This window comes from Electrona antarctica (assembly GCF_951216825.1).
Source record: "Electrona antarctica genome assembly, contig: scaffold_188, whole genome shotgun sequence".
NCBI classification, from domain to species: domain Eukaryota; kingdom Metazoa; phylum Chordata; class Actinopteri; order Myctophiformes; family Myctophidae; genus Electrona; species Electrona antarctica.
Genome location: NW_027637171.1, coordinates 165,001 through 190,221, shown reverse-complemented (window position 1 = coordinate 190,221; position 25,221 = coordinate 165,001). Strand labels below are relative to the sequence as shown.

The window sequence follows — 25,221 nt, the reverse complement described above, 5'->3', positions numbered from 1 at the left end:
ATCATGAACGCAGCGTGCAATTTACGTGAAATATTTCACAGACGTTCCTACTAGGCTGAGGAATATATCCCACCTTTTCACATTGGCCTGTTATAGCGCCACCAACAGGTGGATTTTTGCAAAACACATTTTTGGAACAAAATGCCTCAAATCATCCAATTGCCATCCAAGTCGTAAGAAGAAATTGTACCCTTTTCACATTGGCCTATTATAGCGCCACCAGGAGGCCACAACCTGACCTGCCCTGGTGGAGACCTGTGCCCAGAGGGGCACTTTTTCTAGTTGGATCTTTTTACTGAGAGTAAAATGAAAAGAGATGATGATTTCCTGTTTTTTGGCTATATAGAAGTGTCTATTTGTACGTCTCTAAATGTTTTGATGAATTGAACATGGTGGACCCTCTTGTAAACAAGTGTAGTGCTTTATTAGGTCGTCCACTCACAGTTAACCGTCTTTGTATTGAGTTGTGCTTGAAATGTACTGTAATTCTGCAAACTGTTAATAAATACTTCAATCAATCAATCAAAACATTTTACAATCTCAAGAGCTAAATTATTGTTTAACATCTGCATTACATAATTTACAAAACGTATACACACAATTATATAATGTAAAATAATTGTTATTTTGATCAACGTTTGCCTGTTATCTTTCCTAATGGTACCAACATCAATACAGCATGGAATTGTGTACAAAAGTCTTATCCAAGACAACAAAATATTCTTTAGTTTTGGGTCTGAGAAGCTAAATGTCATCATGTCGACATGTAAATATGAAATAGATGCTTAAACATGTAGCTAGGTGTAATGTTAGAGTCCACAGAAGTGATCCTTTCAAGCCTGTTTTCTCAACTCGCTGTTTTCTGCAAGACATTACTCTATAAGCCATATCTCCAAAACTGGAGGGTCAAACTGAACAACCAATATGTCAATTTGAAGCTATGATTCCCTGCTTTCACATGACATGAAAAAACGAAAATTCAAAAAAATCCAATGGCAGTCCCTCAGTCAAATTTAGTCACAAATGGTGGTCCGTGGCTGTCTGTGGGGTCCTTGAGGGAGTTCCAGGGGGACCAAATGGGTCTGTAACGTAACCCAGAGAGTGGACAAATGGAACCAAATGTAGTCTGACCCTAACAGGTCCATTTGGTTCCAGATAGAAATGCCATTAAATGGGGGTCCGTAGACTAATGCATGTCAAACTGGGTGGGGGGGGGGTCCTTGAAATTAAACGGGTTGAGAATCACGGCTAGATCAGTACAAATCTTCTCTTATAGGGGGGGCCCTGGAATATATTTTCAAATGGGGGTCCGCGGGGCTAATTGGTGTCAATTTGGGGGTCCTTGACATGAAACAGTTTGGGAACCCCTGGTCTATACTATAGACACTAGAATAGAGATCAGACGGGTCAGCTGGTCCTTCTGTTGTTACATTGTATCAATCATCAACGACGCTCTGTGATTGACAGCTGTCAGTGTGTCATCACTGGTAGGGAATGGTATGGGGGAAAGTAAGTAACTAAGTAAATATACTCTCAAATACTTTACTTCAGTGGTTCCCAAAGTGGGGTCTGGGGACCCCCAGGGGTCATTGAGGGAGTACCAGGGGGCCCCCAGCCAAATGATAGTTAGGAACCAAATGGACCCTTATGGGTCTGTAACTCTGAGAGTGTACAAATGGATTTTGGGGGATCACTGCTTTACTTGACCAATTAAGACTGCCTGAGGCCAATTTTACTAAATAATGCCCTCCAAAACCAGTACAATCAGTACACTTTCAAGATTAAAAAAAAAAAACAGTTAAAAATGGCTGATTTACAAGCTTGCAGAGCGGCACAAAGTTGCTTGTTTGATTTGCTATTTCAGAATTGTAACCCATTTGGACGTTTTTTTTTGTCTGCTTTACTTGAGTACGTCCACTTTTCAATACTTTCAATACTAACTTTATCATCATCATCATCATAACCTTTATTTAAACTCATTTTCAATGTAGCCGAAATATTTTATACTTTATACTCCACTACGTGTGTCAGAGGCTACTATTGTATGTTTTACTCCACTACACATACAGTTGGAGGCCATCGATATTGTCCTTTTCTTTTTGCTGAGGTTTGCGTGATCTGCGCAAAAGGACAGTTAACCCATTTTGGGCGGGAACCCCTTTTGGTGTTTTAAACATTGTTATAATTTAGCTATTGAAAAATAGCAGATCTACAAGCTCATAGCGCGCCACCGAGTGGCGCGCTACGAGCTTGTAGGTCTGCTATTTTTGAAAAATCGTGAAAATATTTATTTCAGAAAACTGGAGGATTTAGAAGGATTTTTTTAAAATTTTGAGGTCAGGCCTAAATGGGTCAAATAATAAGGGACAATATCGGTGGCACCCAACTGTATTTGACCTGCTACACTTTACTTTGCAGATTTAGTGGGACTTATTGTTGAGTCAGTCACATGGTGCACTCTGTGCCTTGGCCATTCTTTGCCTTCTTTGTGATTATTCTTAAGATTACTTTCTTTTCAGTTAATTGGATAACCGAGAAGCATTTTTACTTGGTCACAGAACGGTGTGCAGAAGTAATGAAATTATCCAATCTACTTTTTTTTTAAAACTATCACGACATGCCCAAAATAGGGATTGTTTGTTATTTTATTATATTTTAATATATATATTTTTTAATTCAATTATCACGAATTTGATTGTTGTACACATAATAGATCCTTCCAGCCCAGAGTACAGCAGGGCTATGTTCTGTTCACGTTGGCAGCCAAAAAGATCTACGGACCCCCATTTAAGGGCAGTACTATCTCTGGGATCCCCAATTTATATTGTAAAATCAATGTTAATTTAACTGAGAGTGTACAAATGGAACCAAATGGATCCAAACAGGTCCATTTGGTTCCATTTGTACACTCTCAGAGTTACAGACCCATAAGGGTCCATTTGGTTCCATCTGTACACTCTCAGAGTTACAGACCCATAAGGGTCCATTTGGTTCCTAACTATCATTTAGCTGGGGACCCCCTGGAACTCCCTCAAGGACCCCCGGGGGGTCCCCAGCCCCCATCTGTTCTAGATAGTGCAGGAATACCATTTCTCCTCTAGTTGCTCCAGTGGGGATGGCCTATCTTTCTATATCCGCCATCTTTGGTTTAATCTGACCTCTGTCCTCTTCCTGCCTGCAGCGCTGTGACATCATCAACAGGCGCCGCCTGCCTCTCGTCCGGTCGGGACGGCGTCACCGTCGCCATGGAGCCCGCCAACAGCTTCGTGGTGATCCATGGGAAGAACATATCCCACAATGCACTGGGGTCGGCCACGCCCATGTCCATAGACCGGCTGTTCCCTGCTCTGCTGGAGTGCTTTGGCATCATACTGTGTGGATACATAGCTGGAAGGTACGCGCACGCACGCACGCACGCACGTACGCACGCACGCTGTGTGGATATAGCTGGAAGGTACACACACACACACACACACACACACACACACATACTCATCTGCACTATACTTGTGAGGACATAAAACTGTTAAGGCAGCACTGACATGGTGTGGTGTAGCCCTGAAACACGACCGTCATATCATGACAGTCATAACAGTAACATCGTCGGTGGCAATTTTCTCTTCTTTTTTCGCCATATGCTCTCAACTACGCAGCTAGGGTGACCAGATCCAAACTGTTCATTTGAGGGACAGAAGTATCGTGTGTGTGACGGGACAGGACAGGGTTTCATAGAGGGGGCTGCCCGCTGGTCCGACCTCCCGTTGGTCCTACCGGTCGGACTAAAGGGAGCCCCTACCATTCCCAATAGCCCGACCTCCCGTTAGTTCGACCCGGCGGAAATTGGGTTCCGCCAGCATGAATGAATCCCTCGATAGCGTATTGCCAAGGTTTTATCGCGCGTAACACTTACTTTGAAGAGCCAAAAATCTAAACCCACTGTGTGCACTGCAGGGCGGACATCATCACGGGCAGCCAGGCCAAGGGTCTGGGGAACTTCGTGTCCAAGTTTGCTCTCCCAGCGCTGCTCTTCAAAAACATGGTGCTGCTGGACTTTGGAGACGTCATCTGGGCCTTCCTGTGGAGCGTGCTGGTGGCTAAGGTATGCTTCCGCCATACAGTCTGGAGCAACGGAAGCTCTGATCATGAGTCAAATATAAATGCTTCCGTCATACAGTCTGGAGCAACGGAAGCTCTGATCATGAGTCAAATATAAATGCTTCCGTCATACAGTCTGGAGCAACGGAAGCTCTGATCATGAGTCAAATATAAATGCTTCCGTCATACAGTCTGGAGCAACGGAAGCTCTGATCATGAGTGAAATATAAATGCTTCCGTCATACAGTCTGGAGCAACGGAAGCTCTGATCATGAGTCAAATATAAATGCTTCCGTCATACAGTCTGGAGCAACGGAAGCTCTGATCATGAGTCAAATATAAATGCTTCCGTCATACAGTCTGGAGCAACGGAAGCTCTGATCATGAGTAAAATATAAATGCTTCCGTCATACAGTCTGGAGCAACGGAAGCTCTGATCATGAGTAAAATATAAATGCTTCCGTCATACAGTCTGGAGCAACGGAAGCTCTGATCATGAGTCAAATATAAATGCTTCCGTCATACAGTCTGGAGCAACGGAAGCTCTGATCATGAGTAAAATATAAATGCTTCCGTCATACAGTCTGGAGCAACGGAAGCTCTGGTCATGAGTCAAATATAAATGCTTCCGTCATACAGTCTGGAGCAACGGAAGCTCTGGTCATGAGTCAAATATAAATGCTTCCGTCATACAGTCTGGAGCAACGGAAGCTCTGATCATGAGTAAAATATAAATGCTTCCGTCATACAGTCTGGAGCAACGGAAGCTCTGATCATGAGTCAAATATAAATGCTTCCGTCGTACAGTCTGGAGCAACGGAAGCTCTGATCATGAGTAAAATATAAATGCTTCCGTCGTACAGTCTGGAGCAACGGAAGCTCTGATCATGAGTAAAATATAAATGCTTCCATCATACAGTCTGGAGCAACGGAAGCTCTGATCATGAGTAAAATATAAATGCTTCCGTCATACAGTCTGGAGCAACGGAAGCTCTGATCATGAGAGAATATATAAATTGGGTGTGGATGGGTGTGGATGTACACGACACGTTGTGAGCTTGTAGATCTGCTATTTTTGGCAAATTGTTGTTTGTTTGTTGATTACTTTTGATGCTGTAATGGTCTTTGTTTTCTTTTCTTTCTTTCTTTTTTCCTTATTAATGAATACGGTTTGAAAAGTCCTTACATATATATCTCTGTAAAGCACCTTTTTAAATGCACCATTTACATTGTCATGCATCTGGGGACCCCCCCAAAAGAATCCACATGGGGACCCCCTTGGGGTTCCCGACCCACAGGTCGAGAGCCTCTGGCCTAGAGTATTAGGTCCACATGGGGACCCCCTTGGGGTTCCCGACCCACAGGTCGAGAGCCTCTGGCCTAGAGTATTAGTGTAAGAGAAATGTCATGTTTTTGTTTTTTTTTATATAATTTTTATCCCACGATTTTGTAACCCATTTTTCACCCCTGTGTCAATTATCTAATGTGATCCTGGGCTCTACACACCCTCCGCCAACCTAGTCCCCATATATGGGGGACATGGGGAGAGCAACGGACTTGAACTCATGCTACCTTCATGCCTGAGTGTCCAAGTTGCTCCTTTACACCTGACAGGGGGGAGTTTCCCTGGTTGGACGTTATTCCAACCAGTTCCTTTCCCCTCCATCAGGCGCCCCGGCTGGCCAGGGGGAGGCAGTTTAGAGACCAGGATTACTGCATGTTTTTTGTGAGGGTACCTACCCTAGGGGACACGGGGAGAACATGTGAGGGTACCTACCCTAGGGGACACGGGGAGAACATGTGAGGGTACCTACCCTAGGGGACACGGGGAGAACATGTGAGGGTACCTACCCTAGGGGACACGGGGAGAACATGTGAGGGTACCTACCCTAGGGGACACGGGGAGAACATGTGAGGGTACCTACCCTAGGGGACACGGGGAGAACATGGGAGGGTACCTACCCTAGGGGACACAGGGAGAACATGTGAGGGTACCTACCCTAGGGGACACAGGGAGAACATGTGAGGGTACCTACCCTAGGGGACACGGGGAGAACATGTGAGGGTACCTACCCTAGGGGACACGGGGAGAACATGTGAGGGTACCTACCCTAGGGGACACGGGGAGAGCATGTGAGGGTACCTACCCTAGGGGACATGGGGGGGAGAACATGTGAGGGTACCTACCCTAGGGGACACGGGGAGAACATGTGAGGGTACCTACCCTAGGGGACACGGGGAGAACATGTGAGGGTACCTACGCTAGGGGACACGGGGAGAACATGTGAGGGTACCTACCCTAGGGGACACGGGGAGAACATGTGAGGGTACCTACCCTAGGGGACACGGGGAGAACATGTGAGCGTACCTACCCTAGGGGACACGGGGAGAACATGTGAGGGTACCTACCCTAGGGGACACGGGGAGAACATGTGAGGGTACCTACCCTAGGGGACACGGGGAGAACATGTGAGGGTACCTACCCTAGGGGACACGGGGAGAACATGTGAGGGTACCTACCCTAGGGGACACGGGGAGAACATGTGAGGGTACCTACCCTAGGGGACACGGGGAGAACATGTGAGGGTACCTACCCTAGGGGACACGGGGAGAACATGTGAGGGTACCTACCCTAGGGGACACGGGGAGAACATGTGAGGGTACCTACCCTAGGGGACACGGGGAGAACATGTGAGGGTACCTACCCTAGGGGACACAGGGAGAACATGTGAGGGTACCTACCCTAGGGGACACGGGGAGAGCATGTGAGGGTACCTACCCTAGGGGACATGGGGGGGAGAACATGTGAGGGTACCTACCCTAGGGGACACGGGGAGAACATGTGAGGGTACCTACCCTAGGGGACACGGGGAGAACATGTGAGGGTACCTACGCTAGGGGACACGGGGAGAACATGTGAGGGTACCTACCCTAGGGGACACGGGGAGAACATGTGAGGGTACCTACCCTAGGGGACACAGGGAGAACATGTGAGGGTACCTACCCTAGGGGACACGGGGAGAACATGTCACTCAAGGGTCCTTCTGGCCGATCCACACGGTCACGACTCTTTTCTGTTCTGGCCCCACAGTGGTGGAATGAACTCCCCACTGATGTTAGGACAGCAGAGTCACTGCCCATATTTCGCCGCAGGTTGAAAACCCACCTCTTCAGGAAACACTACCCTTCCTCTCTGCCTGACCTACTTGTTGTTAACTAGTTGTACGAACGCTTGTTTTCTATTGTTGTATTGTTTATTGGATCTTGTTTAGTCGATACACTTAATTGTTTTAGCTCATGCTCATTTGATTTAGCTATTTTGTCTCATCAGTTTAAGGAAATAGGTAGCTGATATATTGCACTTTTACCTTAGCGCTAGGTATACTCTTGGTTGCTTGTTTTTGCAGAAAATGCACTAAAGACTTCTGGTGATTAGTAGTTTTTGTTCCCTACCTATGTTGAATACACTTATTGTAAGTCGCTTTGGATAAAAGCGTCTGCTAAATGACTGTAATGTAATGTAATGTAATGTGAGGGTACCTACCCTAGGGGACACGGGGAGAACATGTGAGGGTACCTACCCTAGGGGACACGGGGAGAACATGTGAGGGTACCTACCCTAGGGGACACGGGGAGAACATGTGAGGGTACCTACCCTAGGGGACACGGGGAGAACATGTGAGGGTACCTACCCTAGGGGACACGGGGAGAACATGTGAGGGTACCTACCCTAGGGGACACGGGGAGAACATGTGAGGGTACCTACCCTAGGGGACACGGGGAGAACATGTGAGGGTACCTACCCTAGGGGACACGGGGATAACATGTGAGGGTACCTACCCTAGGGGACACAGGGAGAACATTTGAGGGTACCTACCCTAGGGGACACGGGGAGAACATGTGAGGGTACCTACCCTAGGGGACACAGGGAGAACATGTGAGGGTACCTACCCTAGGGGACACAGGGAGAACATGTGAGGGTACCTACCCTAGGGGACACAGGGAGAACATGTGAGGGTACCTACCCTAGGGGACACGGGGAGAACATGTGAGGGTACCTACCCTAGGGGACACGGGGAGAACATGTGAGGGTACCTACCCTAGGGGACACGGGGAGAACATGTGAGGGTACCTACCCTAGGGGACACGGGGAGAACATGGGAGGGTACCTACCCTAAGGGACACGGGGAGAACATGTGAGGGTACCTACCCTAGGGGACACGGGGAGAACATGTGAGGGTACCTACCCTAGGGGACACGGGGAGAACATGTGAGGGTACCTACCCTAGGGGACACAGGGAGAACATGTGAGGGTACCTACCCTAGGGGACACAGGGAGAACATGTGAGGGTAACTACCTTAGGGGAAATGTCATGTTTGAGTTCTCTTACAGCAACACGATGGCTGGGGATTGTGCTAATTAGAACTGTTGTGACGCTTGTATGTCGTGCACACGTGTCTCAACTTTGAAATTACACTCAAAACACACACTCATCCATTGACTTACAAGTACAACGTGAAAGTACATTTGTATCGCTTCACAGCTATGATGGTGGAATGTAGTACTTTTAGTACCGTTGAAAATTGCTCGTTGAGAATCACATGAATGTGAGCTACTACTAGGAGACATGGTCAGTTTGCTGTATTTAGCTCTTAACCCATTTAGGCTCTGAAAGAATATATATTCAAAGATTTGTGCCGCATTTTTACGATTTTTCAAAAATAGCAGACCTACAAGCTCATAGCGCGCCACTCGGTGGCGCGCTATGAGCTTGTAGATCTGCTATTTTTGAAAAAAAAGCATAACATAATGCTAACACCAAAAGGGGTTCCCGCCCCAAAATGGGTTCAAGAAACCATGTTTGGTTCTGTTCAAGAACCCTTAAGTGCCTGGTCAAAGACACGGCACATGTTTGGTTCTGTTCAAGAACCCTTAAGTGCCTGGTCAAAGACACGGCACATGTTTGGTTTGGTTCTGTTCAAGAACCCTTCAGTGCCTGGTCAAAGACACGGCACATGTTTGGTTTGGTTCTGTTCAAGAACCCTTCAGTGCCTGGTCAAAGACACGGCACATGTTTGGTTTGGTTCTGTTCAAGAACCCTTCAGTGCCTGGTCAAAGACACGGCACATGTTTGGTTCTGTTCAAGAACCCTTCAGTGCCTGGTCAAAGACACGGCACATGTTTGCACATTAATTGTGATTTAATGGGATATTTCACTTTCAAAAAATCTTTTGGTCATTTCATCGTCTACTCAGGCTTATGTGAACACCCCAGACAGTTGTTAAGATATAGATATTTATTTTTTTATAAAAAAAACAATTCTGCATAAAACATCCCAAAAGAATATTAAAAATAAATGGAAATAAGTAATAAAAAAACACTATTATTACACAATTATTAGAAGGACGATATCACTCCGCAGAAGCAAGGACGGTTGTTTTTGATGAATCTAACATGGTTAAAATGGAGTTTGGAATTGAAATGGGTTTGCATAGGAAGGGGCGGGGCAGCATACACATAAACTTGAGTAGATGATGAAATGACCAAATGATTTTAATGTGTGCGAGTTGTGTTTTTGTTTCTATTGTGTTTATTGGATATTTTCAGGAAAACACACTTATATTAACATTTTAATATATAATAACATAATATTTCACATTATTATCACAACTTGCTCACTTATTGTAGTGAGGTGAACATGTTTTAAACGTGTGCAATGTGCATTCCTCTGTGTGTCCACTAGGTAGCGGTGTTTTCCTTGGTGTGCGTGCTGACCCTCATGGTGGCCAGTCCAGAGACCCGCTACAGCAAGGCTGGACTGTACGCCATCTTCGCTACGCAGAGCAACGACTTCGCCCTGGGATACCCCATAGGTGAGATATGGATATGTACCCTATAGGGAAGATATGGATACCCCATGGGTGAGATAGAAACCTCACCTTCACATTTCTCAAACAATGGGTGGCGATGACCCCTGGCCATGACCCCTAGCCATGATCCCTGGCCATGACCCCTAGCCATGATATTTAGTCGACTGAAACTATACTAAAACTAAAACATTTGTGATGACTAAAATATGACTGAAACTGAATTGAATTTTATCCAGAAGACCATGACTAAATCTAAATCAAACGTTGCTGGAAAAATAAAGTGTGTGTGTGTGTGTGTGTGTGTGTGTGTGTGTGTGTGTGTGTGTGTGTGTGTGTGTGTGTGTGTGTGTGTGTGTGTGTGCGTGTGCGTGTGCGCGCGCGTGTGTGCGTGCGTGCGCTGGTGTGTGTGTGTGTGCGTCTCAGTGGATGCCCTGTACCGCTCCACGTCTCCAGAGTACCTCCAGTACATCTACCTGGTCGCTCCCGTCTCTCTGATGATCCTCAACCCCATTGGCTTCTCTCTGTGCGAGATCCAGAGGTGGAAGCAGGCCAGCCAACCACAGCGCAGCACCCTCGGCATCATGTCCGTTGTAGTCCTACAGGTATATATTTTGTTGTGTCTTGTAGTTTTCTATATTTCTATAGTTTTCTTATTGATTTTTTTTATGGGTTTTGAGTCTTGCTCAAGGACACTTCGACACTAAAGGCTCATTCATAGTCTGGATTTGTGGTGGTGAGGTGACCACCGAACTACAACAAACCACCGCCCCAGCCTTTCTCTCTTTTTTTACTCACCACCATTTCAGCTCCGGTGGTCACCTCACCACCGGAGCGGTGGTCACCTCACCACCGGAGCGGTGGTCACCTCACCACCGGAGCGGTGGTCACCTCACCACCGGAGCGGTGGTCACCTCACCACCGAAAGTTCAGACTATGAATGAGCCTTAACTCTGGGGGAGCCCACAGGGATCGAACTGGGAACCTTTCCCTTTCCCCAAGCGGGCCACTCTACCTCCTGAGAGTGTGCTTAACTCTTTTTTCCCCAAGTCCGTATATGTACGTATGTCGACGCTAGGTGGGGTCATATCCCAGTATATATTTACGTACCCCAACGTATACTCCGTCTATATAATGGTTTAGTCCTACGGAAGCCTTTAACATTGGTCCGGTTCCTATAGCAACGCCCCACCGTTCCAACTATGGGATTGCAAATATAATCTCAGTGCAAACCAGTTGAAAGGAGGATTTTCAAACCTCCATAAGTCGGACTCTAGGATCCTGTCCTTGGTGGATCTTCTGCCACATTTCGGATTTAATTTGTGTCTTTGTACCGCAACGCTGCCGCCATGTAAACGCTTCTGACGAGAGGTAAAGAGTGTGCGTGTTCCAATGATACTAGAGTGTGTGGGGAGCGGTGGGGGCGGGCAAACTCAGACTTTTTTAAAGTGAAGGCGTATGGTGGCCCCTGGGAACTGGGGTTTATAAACAACCCCATAGTCTTCATGGTGGTGGTGGGTTAGGGTTATAGTGTTCATGGTGATAGTCTCTCTATCTCTCTCTCTCTCTCTCTCTCTCTCTCTCTCTCTCTCTCTCTCTCTCTCCAGGTACTGAATAACCCCATAGTCTTCATGGTGGTGGTGGGTTAGGGTTAGTGTTCATGGTGGTAGTCTCTCTCTCTCTCTCTCTCTCTCCAGGTACTGAAGAACCCCATAGTGTTCATGGTGGTAGTCTCTCTATCTCTCTCTCTCTCTCCAGGTACTGAAGAACCCCATAGTGTTCATGGTGGTAGTCTCTCTATCTCTCTCTCTCTCTCTCCAGGTACTGAAGAACCCCATAGTCTTCATGGTGGAGGTGGGTTAGGGTTAGTGTTCATGGTGGTAGTCTCTCTATCTCTCTCTCTCTCCAGGTACTGAAGAACCCCATAGTGTTCATGGTGGTGGTGGGTTAGGGTTAGTGTTCATGGTGGTAGTCTCTCTATCTCTCTCTCTCTCCAGGTACTGAAGAACCCCATAGTCTTCATGGTGGTGGTGGGTTAGGGATATAGTGTTCATGGTGGTGGTGGGTTAGGGTTAGTGTTCATGGTGGTAGTCTCTATCTCTCTCTCTCTCTCCAGGTACTGAAGAACCCCATCGTCTTCATGGTGGAGGTGGGTTAGGGTTAGTGTTCATGGTGGTAGTCTCTCTATCTCTCTCTCTCTCTACAGGTACTGAAGAACCCCATAGTGTTCATGGTGGTAGTCTCTCTATCTCTCTCTCCTCCAGGTACTGAAGAACCCCATAGTGTTCATGGTGATAGTCTCTCTCTCTCTCTCTCTCCAGGTACTGAAGAACCCCATCGTCTTCATGGTGGAGGTGGGTTAGGGTTAGTGTTCATGGTGGTAGTCTCTCTATCTCTCTCTCTCCTCCAGGTACTGAAGAACCCCATCGTCTTCATGGTGGAGGTGGGTTAGGGTTAGTGTTCATGGTGGTAGTCTCTCTATCTCTCTCTCTCTCTCCAGGTACTGAAGAACCCCATCGTCTTCATGGTGGTGGTGGGTTAGGGTTAGTGTTCATGGTGGTAGTCTCTCTATCTCTCTCTCTCCTCCAGGTACTGAAGAACCCCATCGTCTTCATGGTGGTGGTGGGTTAGGGTTAGTGTTCATGGTGGTAGTCTCTCTCTCTCTCTCTCTCCTCCAGGTACTGAAGAACCCCATCGTCTTCATGGTGGTGGTGGGTTAGGGTTAGTGTTCATGGTGGTAGTCTCTCTCTCTCTCTCTCTCCTCCAGGTACTGAAGAACCCCATAGTGTTCATGGTGGTAGTCTCTCTATCTCTCTCTCTCTCTCCAGGTACTGAAGAACCCCATAGTGTTCATGGTGATAGTCTCTCTATCTCTCTCTCCTCCAGGTACTGAAGAACCCCATAGTGTTCATGGTGGTAGTCTCTCTATCTCTCTCTCTCTCCTCCAGGTACTGAAGAACCCCATAGTGTTCATGGTGGTAGTCTCTATCTCTCTCTCTCTCTCTCCTCCAGGTACTGAAGAACCCCATAGTGTTCATGGTGGTGGTGGGTTAGGGTTAGTGTTCATGGTGGTGGTGGGTTAGGGTTAGTGTTCATGGTGGTAGTCTCTCTATCTCTCTCTCTCCAGGTACTGAAGAACCCCATCGTCTTCATGGTGGTGGTGGGTTAGGGTTAGTGTTCATGGTGGTGGTGGGTTAGGGTTAGTGTTCATGGTGGTAGTCTCTCTATCTCTCTCTCTCTCCAGGTACTGAAGAACCCCATAGTGTTCATGGTGGTAGTCTCTATCTCTCTCTCTCTCTCTCTCTCTCTCTCTCTCTCTCTCTCTCTCTCTCTCTCTCCAGGTACTGAAGAACCCCATCGTCTTCATGGTGGAGGTGGGTTAGGGTTAGTGTTCATGGTGATAGTCTCTCTCTCTCTCTCTCTCTCTCCTCCAGGTACTGAAGAACCCCATAGTCTTCATGGTGGTAGTCTCTATCTCTCTCTCTCTCTCTCTCTCTCTCTCTCTCTCTCTCTCTCCAGGTACTGAAGAACCCCATAGTGTTCATGGTGGTAGTCTCTATCTCTCTCTCTCTCTCTCTCTCTCTCTCTCTCTCTCTCTCTCTCTCTCTCTCTCTCCAGGTACTGAAGAACCCCATCGTCTTCATGGTGGAGGTGGGTTAGGGTTAGTGTTCATGGTGGTGGTGGGTTAGGGTTAGTGTTCATGGTGGTAGTCTCTCTATCTCTCTCTCTCCAGGTACTGAAGAACCCCATCGTCTTCATGGTGGTGGTGGGTTAGGGTTAGTGTTCATGGTGGAGGTGGGTTAGGGTTAGTGTTCATGGTGGTAGTCTCTCTATCTCTCTCTCTCTCCAGGTACTGAAGAACCCCATAGTGTTCATGGTGGTAGTCTCTATCTCTCTCTCTCTCTCTCTCTCTCTCTCTCTCTCTCTCTCTCTCTCTCTCTCTCTCCAGGTACTGAAGAACCCCATCGTCTTCATGGTGGAGGTGGGTTAGGGTTAGTGTTCATGGTGATAGTCTCTCTCTCTCTCTCTCTCTCTCCTCCAGGTACTGAAGAACCCCATAGTCTTCATGGTGGAGGTGGGTTAGGGTTAGTGTTCATGGTGGTAGTCTCTCTCTCTCTCTCTCTCCTCCAGGTACTGAAGAACCCCATAGTGTTCATGGTGGTGGTGGGTTAGGGTTAGTGTTCATGGTGGTGGTGGGTTAGGGTTAGTGTTCATGGTGGTAGTCTCTCTATCTCTCTCTCTCCAGGTACTGAAGAACCCCATCGTCTTCATGGTGGTGGTGGGTTAGGGTTAGTGTTCATGGTGGAGGTGGGTTAGGGTTAGTGTTCATGGTGGTAGTCTCTCTATCTCTCTCTCTCTCCAGGTACTGAAGAACCCCATAGTGTTCATGGTGGTAGTCTCTATCTCTCTCTCTCTCCAGGTACTGAAGAACCCCATCGTCTTCATGGTGGAGGTGGGTTAGGGTTAGTGTTCATGGTGGTAGTCTCTCTATCTCTCTCTCTCTCCAGGTACTGAAGAACCCCATCGTCTTCATGGTGGAGGTGGGTTAGGGTTAGTGTTCATGGTGGTAGTCTCTCTATCTCTCTCTCTCCTCCAGGTACTGAAGAACCCCATCGTCTTCATGGTGGTGGTGGGTTAGGGTTAGTGTTCATGGTGGTAGTCTCTCTATCTCTCTCTCTCTCCAGGTACTGAAGAACCCCATAGTGTTCATGGTGATAGTCTCTCTATCTCTCTCTCTCTCCAGGTACTGAAGAACCCCATCGTCTTCATGGTGGAGGTGGGTTAGGGTTAGTGTTCATGGTGGTAGTCTCTCTATCTCTCTCTCTCCAGGTACTGAAGAACCCCATAGTGTTCATGGTGGCGGTGGGCATCGCGGGTCACTTCGCTCTGGGTCGCCACATCCCCGCCGTGCTGTCTGAGTTCATCGACGGCCTGGCCAACAGCTTCGGAGGAGCGGCGCTGTTCTACCTGGGTCTGTCTATGGTGGGTCCATTTGGTTTACCTGGGCCTGTCTATGGTGGGTCCATTTGGTTTACCTGGGTCTGTCTATGGTGGGTCCATTTGGTTTACCTGGGCCTGTCTATGGTGGGTCCATTTGGTTTACCTGGGTCTGTCTATGGTGGGTCCATTTGGTTTACCTGGGCCTGTCTATGGTGGGTCCATTTGGTTTACCTGGGTCTGTCTATGGTGGGTCCATTTGGTTTACCTGGGCCTGTCTATGGTGGGTCCATTTGGTTTACCTGGGTCTGTCTATGGTGGGTCCATTTGGTTTACCTGGGCCTGTCTATGGTGGGTCCATTTGGTTTACCTGGGTCTGTCTATGGTGGGTCCATTTGGTTTACCTGGGCCTGTCTATGGTGGGTCCATTTGGTTTACCTGGGCCTGTCTATGGTGGGTCCATTTGGTTTACCTGGGCCTGTCTATGGTGGGTCCATTTGGTTTACCTGGGTCTGTCTATGGTGGGTCCATTTGGTTTACCTGGGCCTGTCTATGGTGGGTCCATTTGGTTTGTTCTACTGGGCCTGTCTATGGTGGGTCCATTTGGTTTGTTCTACTGGGCCTGTCTATGGTGGGTCCATTTGGTTTGTTCTACTGGGCCTGTCTATGGTGGGTCCATTTGGTTTGTTCTACTGGGCCTGTCTATGGTGGGTCCATTTGGTTTGTTCTACTGGGCCTGTCTATGGTGGGTCCATTTGGTTTGTTCTACTGGGCCTGTCTATGGTGGGTCCATTTGGTTTGTTCTACTGGGTCTGTCTATGGTGGGTCCATTTGGTTTGTTCTACTGGGCCTGTCTATGGTGGGTCCATTTGGTTTGTTCTACTGGGCCTGTCTATGGTGGGTCCATTTGGTTTGTTCTACTGGGTCTGTCTATGGTGGGTCCATTTGGTTTACCTGGGCCTGTCTATGGTGGGTCCATTTGGTTTACCTGGGCCTGTCTATGGTGGGTCCATTTGGTTTGTTCTACTGGGCCTGTCTATGGTGGGTCCATTTGGTTTGTTCTACTGGGTCTGTCTATGGTGGGTCCATTTGGTTTGTTCTACTGGGCCTGTCTATGGTGGGTCCATTTGGTTTACCTGGGCCTGTCTATGGTGGGTCCATTTGGTTTGTTCTACTGGGTCTGTCTATGGTGGGTCCATTTGGTTTGTTCTACTGGGCCTGTCTATGGTGGGTCCATTTGGTTTGTTCTACTGGGCCTGTCTATGGTGGGTCCATTTGGTTTGTTCTACTGGGCCTGTCTATGGTGGGTCCATTTGGTTTGTTCTACTGGGCCTGTCTATGGTGGGTCCATTTGGTTTGTTCTACTGGGTCTGTCTATGGTGGGTCCATTTGGTTTGTTCTACTGGGCCTGTCTATGGTGGGTCCATTTGGTTTGTTCTACTGGGCCTGTCTATGGTGGGTCCATTTGGTTTACCTGGGCCTGTCTATGGTGGGTCCATTTGGTTTGTTCTACTGGGTCTGTCTATGGTGGGTCCATTTGGTTTGTTCTACTGGGCCTGTCTATGGTGGGTCCATTTGGTTTGTTCTACTGGGCCTGTCTATGGTGGGTCCATTTGGTTTGTTCTACTGGGTCTGTCTATGGTGGGTCCATTTGGTTTGTTCTACTGGGCCTGTCTATGGTGGGTCCATTTGGTTTGTTCTACTGGGCCTGTCTATGGTGGGTCCATTTGGTTTACCTGGGCCTGTCTATGGTGGGTCCATTTGGTTTACCTGGGTCTGTCTATGGTGGGTCCATTTGGTTTACCTGGGTCTGTCTATGGTGGGTCCATTTGGTTTGTTCTACTGGGTCTGTCTATGGTGGGTCCATTTGGTTTGTTCTACTGGGTCTGTCTATGGTGGGTCCATTTGGTTTGTTCTACTGGGCCTGTCTATGGTGGGTCCATTTGGTTTGTTCTACTGGGCCTGTCTATGGTGGGTCCATTTGGTTTACCTGGGCCTGTCTATGGTGGGTCCATTTGGTTTGTTCTACTGGGTCTGTCTATGGTGGGTCCATTTGGTTTACCTGGGCCTGTCTATGGTGGGTCCATTTGGTTTACCTGGGTCTGTCTATGGTGGGTCCATTTGGTTTACCTGGGCCTGTCTATGGTGGGTCCATTTGGTTTACCTGGGCCTGTCTATGGTGGGTCCATTTGGTTTACCTGGGCCTGTCTATGGTGGGTCCATTTGGTTTACCTGGGCCTGTCTATGGTGGGTCCATTTGTTCTACCTGGGTCTGTCTATGGTGGGTCCATTTGTTCTACCTGGGTCTGTCTATGGTGGGTCCATTTGGTTTACCTGGGCCTGTCTATGGTGGGTCCATTTGTTCTACCTGGGTCTGTCTATGGTGGGTCCATTTGGTTTACCTGGGCCTGTCTATGGTGGGTCCATTTGGTTTACCTGGGCCTGTCTATGGTGGGTCCATTTGGTTTACCTGGGCCTGTCTATGGTGGGTCCATTTGGTTTACCTGGGTCTGTCTATGGTGGGTCCATTTGGTTTGTTCTACTGGGTCTGTCTATGGTGGGTCCATTTGGTTTGTTCTACTGGGCCTGTCTATGGTGGGTCCATTTGGTTTGTTCTACTGGGCCTGTCTATGGTGGGTCCATTTGGTTTGTTCTACTGGGTCTGTCTATGGTGGGTCCATTTGGTTTGTTCTACTGGGCCTGTCTATGGTGGGTCCATTTGGTTTGTTCTACTGGGCCTGTCTATGGTGGGTCCATTTGGTTTACCTGGGCCTGTCTATGGTGGGTCCATTTGGTTTACCTGGGTCTGTCTATGGTGGGTCCATTTGGTTTACCTGGGTCTGTCTATGGTGGGTCCATTTGGTTTGTTCTACTGGGTCTGTCTATGGTGGGTCCATTTGGTTTGTTCTACTGGGCCTGTCTATGGTGGGTCCATTTGGTTTACCTGGGCCTGTCTATGGTGGGTCCATTTGGTTTACCTGGGCCTGTCTATGGTGGGTCCATTTGGTTTACCTGGGTCTGTCTATGGTGGGTCCATTTGGTTTACCTGGGCCTGTCTATGGTGGGTCCATTTGGTTTACCTGGGCCTGTCTATGGTGGGTCCATTTGGTTTACCTGGGCCTGTCTATGGTGGGTCCATTTGGTTTACCTGGGCCTGTCTATGGTGGGTCCATTTGTTCTACCTGGGTCTGTCTATGGTGGGTCCATTTGTTCTACCTGGGTCTGTCTATGGTGGGTCCATTTGGTTTACCTGGGCCTGTCTATGGTGGGTCCATTTGTTCTACCTGGGTCTGTCTATGGTGGGTCCATTTGGTTTACCTGGGCCTGTCTATGGTGGGTCCATTTGGTTTACCTGGGCCTGTCTATGGTGGGTCCATTTGGTTTACCTGGGCCTGTCTATGGTGGGTCCATTTGGTTTACCTGGGCCTGTCTATGGTGGGTCCTCCATCCATTTTGGGCCTTAAAAACGTCATAGAATTGCACTCATGAACGAGCACTGTGAGTCGTGCGTGTGTGCGTGCCATGACTCATGGACGAGCACTGTGAGTCGTGCGTGTGTGCGTGCCATGACTCATGGACGAGCACTGTGAGTCGTGCGTGTGTGCGTGCCATGACTCATGAACGAGCACTGTGAGTCGTGCGTGTGTGCGTGCCATGACTCATGAACGAGCACTGTGAGTCGTGCGTGTGTGCGTGCCATGACTCATGAACGAGCACTGTGAGTCGTGCGTGTGTGCGTGCCATGACTCATGAACGAGCACTGTGAGTCGTGCGTGTGTGCGTGCCATGACTCATGGACGAGCACTGTGAGTCGTGCGTGTGTGCGTGCCATGACTCATGAACGAGCACTGTGAGTCGTGCGTGTGTGCGTGCCATGACTCATGGACGAGCACTGTGAGTCGTGCGTGTGTGCGTGCCATGACTCATGGACGAGCACCGCCGCTGTCACTCTTGGTACGACGCACGTTCATGTTTTAGACCAGGGGTTCTCAACCCGTGGGTCACGACCCCTCGAGGGGTCGCCAAATTATTTTGGGGGGTCCCCAATTTCTTTTCTTTTTTTAAGTTCTTTTTTTTTTTTTGCAACTCAATGGCTGTAAAGTGGAAATGAAGAGTTTACATATATTTACACATAGTACATGCATACACCTTCCCTAATGATTATGGTTTCAGTATTTATTTATGGTGTATTGCAGGGTTCCCCAATTAATTTTCCTCGAGGGCCATATTTTGACTAGGGTACCAGGCTGGGGGCCGAGTCCGCACGCGTGAGGTCGAGGACCCCATTTGAAAAGGATGCCCAGTTTGACATGCATAGGCTACTGACCCCCATTTAATGCCATTTATATCTGGGACCCCCCCAGGGGGGGGGGGGTTGAAATTCTTCCGCGGGCCGCAAGGGGGCGCTCCGCGGGCCGCAAATGGCCCGCGGGCCGCCTATTGGGGAACCCTGGTGTATTGTCTCTATTATTAAGGTTATTGTAGCAGTCAATTCATATTGGGGGTCGGGAGGGGGCGGGGCGGGGGTCCCGAGACGTTGCCAAAGCATTTTCGGGGGTCCCCCAGGCTTAACCCATTTAGACCCGGAAAGCATCTGTGTCACAACAAGCACTTTAACTGAAATGTAAAACCCTTTTCTCTCCGATTCTTTTCCCTGATTGAGTTTTTGAGATCAAAGCGGCGATGTTCACGAATCACGGCTCATGGTCGTAACTAAAGTGTCGCTGGTCGCGGTGACAAAATGTACGTTATAAGTTGTATACGTTTGTTGGTCTTCAAAATAAAGGTTGTCTCTGAAAAGAGTTGGCAATAGAAGAGCAGGGGTGAAATAGGTAAATTAGTTAATGTTAGTGGTGTCAAAAATAATCGATTCATCAATGCATCGCATCGATTTGGCCGTGCAGGAAGGCAATGCATCAATGTGACATAATCGAAGCCTCAATATAGTTATTTGTAATATATAAGTGTGATTTTCTGCAACACATCGTAGAATCAAATTGTTACCTGGTGAATCGTAATCAAATTGAATTGTGAGGGCAGTGCCGACGCACACCTGTTCACACCTGTTCACACCTGTTTGACCAAAAGCAATGCACGGCCCATTCTGCTGTGAGGCTAATAGCTGTGTTTGTGTTTCAACGTCAGGTCGGTCAGCTCAGAAAACTGACCAGAGACACTGGAGTGGCTCTGATACTGCTGATCACTGCCAAGCTGTAAGTACACTGGACACTGAGTGTGCGTGTGCGTGTGCGTGTGCGAGAGAGAGAGAGAGAACAGGTTATTTACAGTCAACGTTGCCCCGAGTCACAAAATAGTTGGAAATGCACTGGGTCTGTCTTTCTGCCTCAGCCTGCCTGTCTGTCTGCCTGCCTGTCTGTCTGCCTGCTTGTGTGTCTGCCTGCTTATGTGTCTGCCTGTCTGTCTGCCTGCTTATGTGTCTGTCTGTCTGCCTGCTTATGTGTCTGTCTGTCTGCCTGCTGTCTGTCACTAACACTTTTATGTCTAGCACTGCACTGTTAAGTCACTCAGTCCTGCTGCCTGACTGTTAAGACACTCAGTCCTGCTGCCTGACTGTTAAGACACTCAGTACTGTTAAGACACTCAGTCCTGCTGCCTGACTGTTAAGACACCCAGTCCTGCTGCCTGACTGTTAAGACACCCAGTCCTGCTGCCTGACTGTTAAGACACTCAGTCCTGCTGCCTGACTGTTAAGACACTCAGTCCTGCTGCCTGACTGTTAAGACACTCAGTCCTGCTGCCTGACTGTTAAGACACTCAGTCCTGCTGCCTGACTGTTAAGACACTCAGTCCTGCTGCCTGACTGTTAAGACACTCAGTCCTGCTGCCTGACTGTTAAGACACTCAGTCCTGCTGCCTGACTGTTAAGACACTCAGTCCTGCTGCCTGACTGTTAAGACACTCAGTCCTGCTGCCTGACTGTTAGGACACTCAGTCCTGCTGCCTGACTGTTAAGACACTCAGTCCTGCTGCCTGACTGTTAAGACACTCAGTCCTGCTGCCTGACTGTTAAGACACTCAGTCCTGCTGCCTGACTGTTAAGACACTCAGTCCTGCTGCCTGACTGTTAAGACACTCAGTCCTGCTGCCTGACTGTTAAGACACTCAGTCCTGCTGCCTGACTGTTAAGACACTCAGTCCTGCTGCCTGACTGCCTGTACAGGACACTACCTTTGTTTACCGTCTGTATTGTTGATGCTTCTTGTTTCGTTTACCTTTGGCGTTGTTTGTACACAACATCTTTTTCATACTCCTTAACTGCTGTGCTGCCTCCGGGCGACTGATCTTCCCCCCCGTGGGATAGTAAAGGTATCTATTAGGGGTGTAACGATGCATTTTAACAGTGATGCGATACGTATCACGATACATGGTTGACGATACGATACATGGTTGACGATACGATACATGGTTGACGATACGATACATGGTTGACGATACGATACATGGTTGACGATACGATACATGGTTGACGATACGATACATGGTTGACGATACGATACATGGTTGACGATACGATACATGGTTGAGTCGATACGATACATGGTTGACGATACGATACATGGTTGACGATACGATACATGGACCATATTTGTTCATTATGGCGATCCGATTCAATGATTTAAGATCGATCCAGTAACTATTTAGCAAATTAAATCTGTGCGAAAAGTGTGTGCAGGTTTTTTTAGGGAAACTATAAATAAGTAAACAGTGATTCTCTTGCAAATACATAGACATTATATTTGAACACATATAGACAGACAAACCCGTACCTCGACATGAACACAGAGAATACACACATTCATCGATAGACCAAGTGAAGCGAACTAGCGATTTTCAAAAATGAGTGAGGCGTGCTATCCCCTCCTATGTCCATCTTTTAGTGTTCAGTGTTGTTCACACACTTTGTCCTACACGACATTCAATTCCCATTGACAATGAATGGAGTATTTGACGTCATAGTGTCTGAGCGAATAGGCATAGGGTCTATTTCTAAGCATGATGATGTACGATGATTAGAGCGCCCATCACTTCACACAGGTGTGGTTTTTATTATCTGTCTGTCCGTCTGTCCCCCAGTCTGGTGATGCCTCTGGTGTGTAAGGACATGGTATTATCTGTCCCCCAGTCCCCCAGTCTGGTGATGCCTCTGGTGTGTAAGGACATGGTATTATCTGTCTGTCCGTCTGTCCCCCAGTCTGGTGAGGCCTCTGGTGTGTAAGGACATGGTATTATCTGTCTGTCCGTCTGTCCCCCAGTCTGGTGATGCCTCTGGTGTGTAAGGACATGGTATTATCTGTCCCCCTGTCCCCCAGTCTGGTGATGCCTCTGGTGTGTAAGGACATGGTATTATCTGTCCCCCTGTCCCCCAGTCTGGTGATGCCTCTGGTGTGTAAGGACATGGTATTATCTCTCCGTCTGCCCCCCTGTCCCCCTGTCTGGTGATGCCTCTGGTGTGTAAGGACATGGTATTATCTGTCCCCCTGTCCCCCTGTCTGGTGATGCCTCTGGTGTGTAAGGACATGGTATTATCTGTCCCCCTGTCCCCCAGTCTGGTGATGCCTCTGGTGTGTAAGGACATGGTATTATCTGTCCGTCTGTCCCCCTGTCTGGTGATGCCTCTGGTGTGTAAGGACATGGTATTATCTGTCCGTCTGTCCCCCAGTCTGGTGATGCCTCTGGTGTGTAAGGACATGGTATTATCTGTCCGTCTGTCCCCCTGTCCCCCAGTCTGGTGATGCCTCTGGTGTGTAAGGACATGGTATTATCTGTCCCCCTGTCCCCCAGTCTGGTGATGCCTCTGGTGTGTAAGGACATGGTAGTATCTGTCCGTCTGTCCCCCTGCCCCCTAGTCTGGTGTGTAAGGACATGGTATTATCTCACCGTCTGTCCCCCTGTCCCCCAGGCTGGTGTGTAAGGACATGGTATTGTCTGTCCCCCTGTCCCCCAGGCTGGTGATGCCTCTTGTGTGTAAGGACATGGTATTAGCTGTCTGTCCCCCAGGCTGGTGAAGCCTCTGGTGTGTAAGGACATGGTATTATCTGTCCGTCTGTCCCCCAGCCTGGTGTGTAAGGACATGGTATTATCTGTCTGTCCCCCTGTCCCCCAGGCTGGTGTGTAAGGACATGGTATTATCTGTCCCCCTGTCCCCCAGCCTGGTGTGTAAGGACATGGTATTATCTGTCCGTCTGTCCCCCTGTCCCCCAGGCTGGTGATGCCTCTGGTGTGTAAGGACATGGTGGACCTGTTGGACGGAGGAGGAGGGAACGTCTCCAGCGTCAACCACACCAGCCTGTCCAACTTCGCCTTCCTGTACGGCGTGTTCCCCACGGCGCCCAGCGTGGCCATCTACGCCTCGCAGTACAACATGGAGCTGGAGGTGGTGAGTACCGTTACCGTACTACTGTACCATCTACTGTACCGTACTACTGTACCATACTACTGTACGCCTCTCAGTACAACATGGAGCTGGAGGTGGTGAGTACCGTTACCGTACTACTGTACCATCTACTGTACCGTACTACTGTACCATACTACTGTACCGTCTACTGTACGCCTCTCAGTTCAACATGGAGCTGGAGGTGGTGAGTACCGTTACCGTACTACTGTACCGTACTACTGTACCGTCTACTGTACGCCTCTCAGTACAACATGGAGCTGGAGGTGGTGAGTACCGTTACCGTACTACTGTACCAACTACTGTACGTCTCTCAGTACAACATGGAGCTGGAGGTGGTGAGTACCGTTACCGTACTACTGTACCGTACTACTGTACGCCTCTCAGTACAGCATGGAGCTGGATGTGGTGAGTAGTACTGTAGGCTATACGGTGTTGCGTTACTACTCTCCCATCGGGCAATGGCTCTTTAGTCGACTGGTAACGTACTGTGCCTCTGGAATGGAGAACCCGGGTTCGCCTCCCGGCCGAGGCTACATTGGTGGTGTCTTGACCGGTTGTTGTTCTCTCGCTCGGTGCAGAAGAAACCCGACTGCGAGTATCACAGCGCCTGCTGCTGTCGGCCTTTTTTCCACCAGAAATGACATTCATTGCGCTGATTTGGAGATCCAGGCCATCGAAAGCAGCACATTGAGTGCAAGTGGATGCGCCGCGCATCTTCAAAATGGCCGCAGCCACTGTCCCACTTACACTATTATGCTAACGAGCGGAAGCTAACGATTCGATCCGATCGAAACATGGATTAAAGAATATAAAAATGCTAGAAAACGTAGGCTATGGTTCTGGCAGGCTGACAGACAAAAGTAATTCGGCGGGCTCTGTGTTAACCCATTTTGACCTGAGATCAGATTCTAAAAATGTCTTCTACATCCTGACAGTTTTCTGAAAAAGCTATGTTTCTATGTCAGTGGTTCTTCGATTTTTCAATAGCTAAAGCATAACATAATGCAAACACCAAAAGGGGTTCCCGCCCAAAATGGGTTAAGGGCCCCAGACGGAGATCACCGTCAAGTTCAAGTTCACGGTCAGTTGCCCGAGACGGAGATTGATAAATAGGACGGAGATTAATGATATCAAAACCGGTCGCATCGCTCCACAGCCTAGGAGTGCCTGTTGCCCAATCCTCGGTGTTGCACAACAGTGACACGTCATCGAAAATGTTCCAGCTGTCAACGAAAATCTTAAAACGTTCATAACTCGCGATCTAAATCATCCCGTCTAATTATGAAACAAGATCCTGTGTTAGACGGCGCTCTGCGGTCCAGTCGCTAGTCGCGATAGATTTATTCTTACCTCCCGTTGTTGTCGATCGACTCTAGAGTGGTGTGGCTATTGTTAGCTGCTACACAGACATTCACAACAACTTCCGGTCCGCCGGTAAAAGTGGTCCGGGCGCTATAAATGATGGGCACATTTTATGAATGGATTAAATAGGTCCGGGCCCTCAAGGTGTTAATGGATTAAATAGGTCCGGGCCCTCAAGGTGTTCATGGATTAAATAGGCCCGGGCCCTCAAGGTGTTCATGGATTAAATAGGTCCGGGCCCTCAAGGTGTTAATGGATTAAATAGGTCCGGGCCCTCAAGGTGTTCATGGATTAAATAGGTCCGGGCCCTCAAGGTGTTAATGGATTAAATAGGTCCGGGCCCTCAAGGTGTTCATGGATTAAATAGGCCCGGGCCCTCAAGGTGTTCATGGATTAAATAGGTCCGGGCCCTCAAGGTGTTCATGGATTAAATAGGTCCGGGCCCTCAAGGTGTTAATGGATTAAATAGGTCCGGGCCCTCAAGGTGTTCATGGATTAAATAGGCCCGGGCCCTCAAGGTGTTCATGGATTAAATAGGTCCG

At 48.4% G+C, this 25,221-nt stretch overlaps 1 protein-coding gene across 3 annotated transcripts in view; it reads left to right on the top strand.

Annotated features, from left to right (window-relative positions):
- Positions 1 to 3,183: 3,183 nt before the first annotated feature.
- The window catches only part of LOC306919090 (lysosomal cholesterol signaling protein-like), a 51,137-nt gene continuing 29,099 nt past the window's right edge, over positions 3,184 to 25,221 (top strand). For 2 of the 3 annotated variants that reach the window (XM_079531925.1, XM_079531926.1), the window contains exons 1-7: positions 3,184 to 3,394; positions 3,952 to 4,099; positions 9,840 to 9,969; positions 10,390 to 10,568; positions 14,794 to 14,946; positions 20,047 to 20,114; positions 23,125 to 23,299. In XM_079531925.1, coding sequence (XP_079388051.1) covers positions 3,246 to 3,394; positions 3,952 to 4,099; positions 9,840 to 9,969; positions 10,390 to 10,568; positions 14,794 to 14,946; positions 20,047 to 20,114; positions 23,125 to 23,299 — 1,002 coding nt within the window. In that variant the 5' untranslated portion in view covers positions 3,184 to 3,245. The remainder of the gene's footprint in view (positions 3,395 to 3,951; positions 4,100 to 9,839; positions 9,970 to 10,389; positions 10,569 to 14,793; positions 14,947 to 20,046; positions 20,115 to 23,124; positions 23,300 to 25,221) is intronic. The other variant, XM_079531927.1, reaches the window with a different exon arrangement.